General features: G+C 35.8%; 1 protein-coding gene across 1 annotated transcript; it reads left to right on the forward strand.

Moving 5' to 3' along the window:
- Nucleotides 1–6,291: 6,291 nt before the first annotated feature.
- LOC141600845 (protein FAR-RED IMPAIRED RESPONSE 1-like) lies at nucleotides 6,292–7,006 on the forward strand. Its single transcript, XM_074421101.1, has 2 exons — nucleotides 6,292–6,443; nucleotides 6,556–7,006. The coding sequence occupies exons 1-2, from the start codon at nucleotides 6,292–6,294 to the stop codon at nucleotides 7,004–7,006; spliced, it is 603 nt and encodes a 200-aa protein (XP_074277202.1).
- The last annotated feature ends 2,456 nt before the right edge of the window (nucleotides 7,007–9,462 follow it).

The following is a 9,462-nucleotide window of genomic DNA, read 5'->3' on the forward strand; positions in this document are numbered from 1 at the left end:
CAAAATTATCGAGTTATGATACAAAGTTGTTGAGCTTAACAGAATAATTATTAAGCTCAACAACTTCAAAAAATAGCTCAATAACTTGTAAAATAACTCAACAACTTTGTGTGAGAGGTCGATAACTTTGACGCGGTTGTACATAGCTCTTATACAACCAGTTGTAGGATAATATTTGTGGGGAGATAAAAGGTTTGCATCAATTTACTTTTTTTTTTTTTTGCAACTTATATTTTTAATTTATTTTTTTTCAATTTATGAATGAGGTGAAATATAAGGTTTTGTTTGTCATGTCGAACTCAAAGCTGGTAAGAATAGAAACTATACATATATGAAAATTTAAGGGTTAAACAAATTTAAAAAATGGAAAAATAAAACAATAAGCGAAAGTAGTAACTTACAACATAACAATAAAGCGTTCACATCAAAGAAGATCATGATATTGAATCCTATAAAACACAACAAATTAAAGAGGTTAGACTTAATTTACTAATGGAAATCTTAAAAAACCATAAAAAAAATCAATACCAAGATATACACAAAAGATATGTAATTTCACTTAAAGAGATGAAGTGTATATATATATATATATATATATATATATATATATATATATATATATATATATATATATATATATATATAGAGAGAGAGAGAGAGAGAGAGAGAGAGAGAGAGAGAGAGAGAGAGAGAGAGAGGCGGGATCTCGTGAGTTTGGTTCTTACTTGTGAGTTGTGAGTTTGGAAAATCACCACTAGATCAAAGGAAACCAAGGGCGAGGTTATATCGATAAGTTATAATTTGTAATGCTCTGCGGCCAACAAAACGAATCAAACTCATAAAAAAACATAATCTCTCCGTAAAATCTCTTAATTTATTCTCAATTTCAACAATTAATTCATCAATTATTATTGATCAATCACTCTATTTCATTTAATCTCTCATATGCTATCAATTGTTTGGATCTCGATCGCTGCTTTTCCAATCTCGTCATTACTCCTTTTACAATTTCATTTCATTCAATCGAGGCGGGATCTCGTGAGTTTGGTTCTTACTGTGAGTTGTGAGTTTGGAAAATCTCAGCCACTAGATCAAAGGAAACCAAGGGCAGAGGTTATATCTGATAAGTTATAATTTGTAATGCTCTGCGGCCAACAAAACGAATCAAACTCATAAAAAAACATAATCTCTCCGTAAAATCTCTTAATTTATTCTCAATTTCAACAATTAATTCATCAATTATTATTGATCAATCACTCTATTTCATTTAATCTCTCATATGCTATCAATTGTTTGGATCTCGATCGCTGCTTTTCCAATCTCGTCATTACTCCTTTTACAATTTCATTTCATTCAATCGTTGATGATGGCGTGGTGAACGTCGTCGGTGGTGAGGTGAATTGTCATGCTGGTGACGAGAGATATGGTGGTGTTAATGATGGTGTTTATGGTAGCCGTGGCTCGGTTTTTGTACTGCTGGTGATTCAAATTGGGCTCCGTCAATTGAAGGCGCAACTTCACTAGTGAACCAGCTTCATCAATCAAATCAATCGTTTTGTCAAGAAGAAATCTGTCACTGTACCATTTTATTATTTGTCAGATCACTATTGTATGGCTTAAGATTGTTGAGGTTGTTCATGATGATGATGAGCTTGAGTTTTCTGTCGGTGTTGCTTTTGCTAATTTCCCTCTTAATGGCTTTTATGAGTCTCCTCAGTGTGGGTGTGGCTTTGATTGTCTTGCTCTTAATCGGGTTCATTCATTGGTCTCCGCCTTGTAATTTAATTAATGTCTTGCTCCGTATGTCGAAATTATCAGTTAATTATGAGTGTGATTTTGTTTGGCATATTATTATTATTATTATGCATGATTTATTTTCTTAACTCAAAACTTAGCAAAAGCTATTGGTTCTTCTTTAAGTTACTTTTGGCGCATTACGATTACTCACAACTGAAACGTATTTTTGTCATTAACTTCCGTGAATGGCGGAACAAGTGAGTAACTAAATCGACATAGTTAACCTGGATGAATGCATTACAGAGTTAGTTAGCTCTCATCTGCGATATATGACCAGTTTTATAAAATTTATTGAATAGTGCCGTCTTAAAGACAAATTGGTGTTACAGGTGAATTTCAATAAAACGTCAACTAGTCTCATTAACTTTTTTACCTGAAATTTTATCCATATTTGAGACTTTGACCTATTGTGCAAGAGATTCTTATAGGTAATTAATGTGGTGACAAGTCGTGAGCATAAATGGTACAGAATTATGTGTGTCAATTGCACTGGCTCTACTGGAAAACGAAAATTGAATAATGCATTGATAAATTAATGCAGGAGGTGCGTGCGGGTACGCGAACTTGGTAAAAAAAGAGTAAAAAAAATTAAAGTAGTAAAAAAAATCAAAGTGACACCGGAATAACATCACAATAACAGTAGAATAACAGTAGAATAACAACACAATAACACGTGGTAAAAAAAAAAAATCAAAGTCGTAAAAAAAATCAAAGTGGTACCGGAATAACATCACAATAACACCAGAATAATAGCACAATAACATGCGGTAAAAATAAGAGTAAAAAAATCAAAGTAGTAAAAAAAATCAAAGTGTCACCGGAATAACATCACAATAACAGCAGAATAACAGTAGAATAACAGCACAACAACACGTGGTAAAAAAAAAAAAGAAAAAAAAATCAAAGTCGTAAAAAAAATCAAAATGGCACCGGACTAACATCACAATAACACCAGAATAACAGCACAATAACATGCGGTAAAAATAAGAGTAAAAAAATCAAAGTAGTAAAAAAAATCAATGTAGTAAAAAAATCAAAGTGACACCGGAATAACATCACAATAACAGGAGAATAACAGTAGAATAACAGCACAATAACACGTGGTAAAAAAAATCAAAGTGACAGCAGAATAATATCACAATAACAGCGGAATAACGATAACAACACAATGACATGTGGTAAAAAAAATAGAGAAAAAAAAAAATCAAAGTAAAAAAAAAAAGCACACTAACAGCATAATAACACGAGGTAAAAAATAAGAGTAAAAAAAAATTTCAAGTAAAAAAAAAATTTGGTACAAAAAGAAAAAGAAAAAAAGGTAACATAATGAGAAAATTAGAGAAAAACATAAAAGAAAAAAAAAAATCAAAGTTGTAAAAAAAAGCATAATAACATGAGGTAAAAAAAAAGAGAAAAAAAAAATTAAAGTAAAAAAAAAGTAGCACTAGAAAAAAGAGAAAATAAGTAAATGACAGTGATTTTATATGACAGGTAAGATTAGATCTTGACCATTCATCTCTAATATAATCTAGTGGTACGAGATTTCCAAGACAAACTCACAACTCACCAGCTTGAAAACAAAACTCACAAGAACCTAACTCTCTCTCTCTCTCTCTCTCTCTCTCTCTATATATATATATATATATATATATATATATATATATATATATATATATATATATATATATATATATATATATAGAAATTAAATCAGTGAAGTCAAAGATTTTAATCTCATCCATTAGATCTACTCTAATCAACGGGTGAGATTAAATCTCGAAATTATAACAAACCTATAAAAGCTAAGAATTCAAACCTCCCCCTCAGTTTCACTTTCTCTCTCCTCCGTCTCTTTCCTCGCTTTCTATCTCTCTCTCTCTAAGTCAAAATAATCCTCGAATCAAGCAAACAAACCCTAGGTTCCTATTTTTTACTCGCTTTTATCAATTCATTCACAAATCAATCAAATTAAATCATTTTCCAGGTTCTCGTTGCTACAATGGATGCAGATTCTACCGACATTAACATGCAAACAGGTAATTTCCGTAATCCTTTCGTTTTCAGTTTTCCTTTTCGCGATTTCATCTGGATTCTATGTCGCTGATCATTCGCTATTGTAATTTCACTATTCCGTTGCTTTTCAGTTTTTTAAGTTAATCGATTTTATGTTTGCTTCAATTTTAATGACATCCGTTCACTTCTACTTCAATTTGACGGTGTCCTTTCCTTTGATTATTCTCGTATTTGCTTTTTTCTTAAATATTAGGTGAAATATCCTTGTATTTGTTGTTTTTCCTATCGAATTTTCATATTTGTGTTCTCCTCTGCTTCTGCTTACAATTGCAGTTGCTTTATCGTCACATTCCGTCAATTTTGATTATATTTGTATTTATTCTGTTGCTTTTCAGTTTTTTACGTTAATCGATTTTATGTTTGCTTCAATTTTAATGAAATCCGTTCACTTCTACTTCAATTTACGGTCTCCTTTCCTTTGATTATACTCGTAGTTGCTTTTGTCTTAAATATTAGGTCAAATATCCTTGTATTTGTTGATTTTCTCGTTCAAATTCGGTCAAATTTCATTATATTTAACCTCTTTTCCTGTCTTGTATATTCTGTTCCTCTCGTTCGTATATTCTGTTTCTTTGTCAATGCTTACAGGCTCGACTTGTTACAATATCAATATTCTTTGTAACACAATCACATATATTCATTTTCCATTGCACATATAATATATCTTTGTACCACTACGGATGTCCTCTTGTTCTGCTTTGTTACTTCAATGTACTTTAGTTTCTTGTTCTAAATTGTAGTCCGGCCTCTTCGCATATTTCTGTTCTCTCCGTCCATCCTTATGTCACTACATTGTCATAGTACTAGTATTATTGTAACAATGTTACTCTTTGTAATACCACCGTTGTATTTCAGGTCACTAATACTCGTATTTTCTTTTTTTTGTATTACGAGACTCAATCTTTGTCACTCAACCCCATTCTACGCCAATTGTCCAAGAGCAACCCAATCCTCAACCAAATAATCAGCTTGTTCTGTCTCACACGCCTAATGGAGGTGAGCGCTGGATGCGTGTGGTTGAGCACAAGTTTAGACCTACCATTGGTGCAGTTTTCGCCTCCCTTGAGGTGGATTCAAGTTCTACGAGGTTTATGCTCGGGCATGTGGATTTACCCCTCGGAAGCACGATGACGAAAACACTACGAGGTGGTGTTGCACACCAAAAATTCGTAGTCTGCAACCGTCAAGGGTTCAGGGAATCTAAACCGAAACAGCGTCCCAGAACCAAGGATGATGAGAATATGGGTGATGGTTCGTCCACAGCTAGTACGATTACGGCGAGTTAAAATCACAAGAATTGGATGCCGAGCGTACGTCGGATTTGCCCTTCTACATGGCCTTGATGGCCCAGCTATGATTGACGAGTTTTCTGAAGTCCACAATCATCGTCTCACCACCTCTGTAATGAGATATCTCGATAAGATTTCACGATCCCTTGATATGTTCCAGAAGACGCTTATCTTGGACAACTCCAAGTTGAATATTGTATTTGGATTGACCTTTAGACAGGTTAAGGAAGTTGTCAATGGGTATGAAAATATCGGTGCTACATTGATAGATTTTAAGAACTTTCAAAGAGATATCAAGTGCTACATTGGGTTAAGAGATCCTGACCTTTTCATCGATCGACTCGAGAAACTCAAAGCGACCCAACCCAGTTCTACTTCGCCTATGATTTGATCCGCAAAACCGTCTAACAAAGTTCTTTTGGGCTGATGCTACATGTATTAGAAACTACTCATTCTTTGGGGATCTTTGTGAGCTTCGACCCTACTTACGGAACCAACAAGTATGATATGGTTTTTACACCATTCACAGGTGTTAATCACCACAGAAAGTCGGTGTTGTTTGCGGTTGTCTCTGTTACACGAGGATGACATCTCCTTCCAATGGACCTTTCAAAGCATTTCTTGACCTTGCCATGGGACAAAAAGAGCCCCGATTCATGATCACGGATCAATGCCCTGGCATAAAGAAGGTAATAGTGTGACAATGTTCTGTAATGAGACTTACTTAAATTTATTGTACCACAACTTTCGACTCCAACTACCACTGTTCCATCTCTTCCTCTTTTATAAGGTTATTCAATAACAATGTTATCAGTAACTAAATTACTAACATATAATTTACTCACTTGCTCTTTCTCTATCACTAGTCAATATCACGTTCGACTTCTTTGTTTCATTATGATGGCATACAACGGGCTTTCCCTTACATTTTCAAGAGCTAGGCATCGTTATTGTATGTGGCATATTACACAAAAGATCACGGACAAAGTTGGTTCAACACTCTGCAGAGACACGGACTTCCTTGCTCGCTTCAACGCCGTTGTTTGGGACCACGATATGGAGTCGTCGGAGTTCGAAGAGAAGTGGCGAAGGTCATTTGATTTCAGTGGAAGATAATGATTGGTTGACTACAATGTTCGACGACAGACAACATTGGATTCCTGCCTACCATCGTGACCTTGCCTTGGGCTGCATATTAAGAACAATACAACGATCAGAAAGTACAAATTCGTTTTTCAAGCGCTATGAGAATCACTTTGGTACACTGGTCGAATTTTGGATGAGGTAAACAACTCTTTTTCATTCCTTACGATGCGGGAAAGTGTATGTTACAAGTACCATTGTTTCATTTTTACATAAATAATTTGTTGCCGAATCCTTGTTGCATTAAAACCAGGTTCCAAACTGCTATGGACCAGCAGCGCTATACACGAAGGTGCGATGATTATAACAGCAACCACTCATTCCCTGAGATTAAGACAGAATTACCTATAGAAAAGCATGGCGCTATTATATACACACATGCTGTGTTCAAGGTGTTTCAAGAAGAAGTAATGGCTGCCGATTCATGTGGTGTTGATGACTTTGGGAAGGAGGAGAATGTGCGCATAATTCATGTAATCGATGCTGAGACAGACAGAATTTTCAAGGTGAGGTTTGACCTTAGAAGCACAGATGCAGTATGCGAGTGTAAACTGTTCAAAAGAATTGGATTACTCTGCAGGCATATTGTGTGGGTGTACAAGGGCAACGGAATTGGGCGAATACCAAGCAAGTACATTGTAAATCGTTGGCTAAATAACACACACGCAGCGAACAGGTTTGATTCGAAAACATTATTACAGTGACAGTTTTGACTTGTTACGATAATGTTTTTGATAACATTGTAACCATAATTTATTATAGTAACATTGTCACCATGATAAACGATAATCTTTGTTTTACTTCCGGCTTGATTCGAATGGGAATATCATTGAGGATTCATATATGGCTACGTCGATAATGATCATTTGTGCAACGTATGGTCGAGTTCCGTCGGATAATTGGTGTTCCCAAAACTTTACCTGCTGAACACACGGAAGAGTTAGCATCCCTCCTAGTTGAGTTCCGGCAGAAGTTATGTATTGAACCGCTTACAAAAGACCAAGAGATGGAGATTCTGTTGGGCTGCAGCTCGTCGTCTGAAGTCACTATCCACCCTCCGGAACAAGCACGCAACAAGGGCAGCAGAAAAAGATTGAAGTCAGCTAAACAACGGGCCATTGAAAAAGCAGCCAAGGCAAAGAGGCTATGTGCATACTGCAAAGAAAGAGTTACCCACGACAGGAGAACATGCCCTCTTCGCATAGCTGATGAAGCTGCTGAGAAAGCAGCTAAAAAGAAAAAAGTTTGATCTTTGTTATGATGTTACGATAACATTGTGACCTTATCAATAATTAGTAGGATTTTGTGTTCTTTGTGACAATAATATGTCACAGTAAAAATAAAAAGTAGAATTGTGTGTTGCTGTGACAATAACATGTCACAGTAAAAAGTCATTCGATTTTCCTACATCATAGTTAACATTTTATACAGCACTTACAACATTTTATACAACAATAAATATTGTTTTAGGACCATTTTCCGTCCCGTTTTAGGAGTATATTTCCTAAGTTTTACAGTAACAGTGTTATACGATTTGTTTTGTAAATATGCCCTTTGTTTAAGGATTTCGCGGTGTCGCCTAATCCAACCCTAAACCCTTTTCCGTCCCGTTTTAGGAGCGTTTTTCCCCAACTTTAAATCCCATCCACGACAGAGTATCACCAGTCCTTCTCTAGGGTTTAGTTTTGGTTTTTTTGCACCACGCTTTTTTAAGGAAAAGGGTTTAGGGTTTAGTTTTGGTTTTACTGTAACAGTGTTGTACTACGAACAACCTTTGTTTAAGGAAAAAGGTTTAGGGTTGGATTAGGCGTCTCCGCAAAGCGGTGCCGCCTAATCCAACTTTAAACCCTTTTCCGTCCCGTTTTAGGAGCATTTTTCCCCAAATTTAAATCCCGTCCACGACAGGGTATCACCCCGTCCTTCTCTAGGGTTTAGTTTTGGTTTTTTTGTACCACGATTTTTTATGGAAAAGGGTTTAGGGTTGGATTAGGCGGCTCCGCGAAGCGGTGCCGCCTAATCCAACCCTAAACCCTTTTCCGTCCCGTTTTAGGAGCGTTTTTCCCCCAATTTAAATCCTGTCGTACGTTTTCGGAGCGTTTTTCCCCAAATTTAAATCCCGTCCACGACAGGGCGGTATCACCGATCCTTCCCTAGGGTTTAGTTTTGGTTTTCTTTAATGAGTGTTATACTACGAACAACCTTTGTTTAAGGAAAAGGGTTTAGGGTTGGATTAGGCGGCTCCGCGAGCGTGCCGCCTAATCCAACCCTAAACCCTTTTCCGTCCCGTTTTAGGAGCGTTTTTCCCCAAATTTAAATCCCGTCCACGACAGGGTATCACCCGTCCTTCCCTAGGGTTTAGTTTTGGTTTTTTTGGGAGCGTTTTTGACAATTTTAAACATAGTTACATAATCGTTGTTCAGTTTAATATACCACAATTCTAATAGTAAATTGGACAATTAACCGAATTAAGATGTCATTCATTAAACACAAGTGTTACAAACACTGATTAAAAACGAAATACTTCCAAACAAGAATGATAGTTAACTTAAATATAAGTCATCACGATAAGCATAAATCGTAATGTGATTAAGGAAATATTAAATTTTTACTCCCTTCTTAGTCGTTTGTTCACAGGAGGAGAATGAACGCTGCTTTCGCCCTCTAGCAACTCCTTTTTCAGAATATTCCTGTAACCTTCCATCTCTTCAATAGCTTTGACAACAAGAGGCCACTTCATGTTAATCGAAGGGTTGACTTTAGCATATGACTCCCTAAGAGTCAGTAACACCAAGGAGAAACGACGGTCTAAATCGGTTTGGTGTATTTCTTCACCTTATTTTCTTCTAGCAGTTTCCCAATACACTTGTTTTCCGCCATCAGAAACTTGAGATGAGCTTCAGCATTGTTCAAGTCTTTTTCAAGCACTTGTACTCGTTCTAGAATTTCTATTACCTTACTATCAGATGATATAACCTGCTCCAGTAATGAATCTCTATGCCTTGTCATTTCTTCCAGTTCAAACTTGGTGTCTTCCAGTTTCCTTTGAATTCGTTCCATTTTTCTCTTGCTGAAACAAAAAAAAAAAAAAAACTATTAAAACAGAAAAATAAACTGTTTTCCCTAAATTAGAGAAAACAAAACCTATTTATAAACAAACATA

The sequence above is a fragment of the Silene latifolia genome, chromosome 9 (genome assembly GCF_048544455.1).
Source record: "Silene latifolia isolate original U9 population chromosome 9, ASM4854445v1, whole genome shotgun sequence".
Classification (NCBI taxonomy): domain Eukaryota; kingdom Viridiplantae; phylum Streptophyta; class Magnoliopsida; order Caryophyllales; family Caryophyllaceae; genus Silene; species Silene latifolia.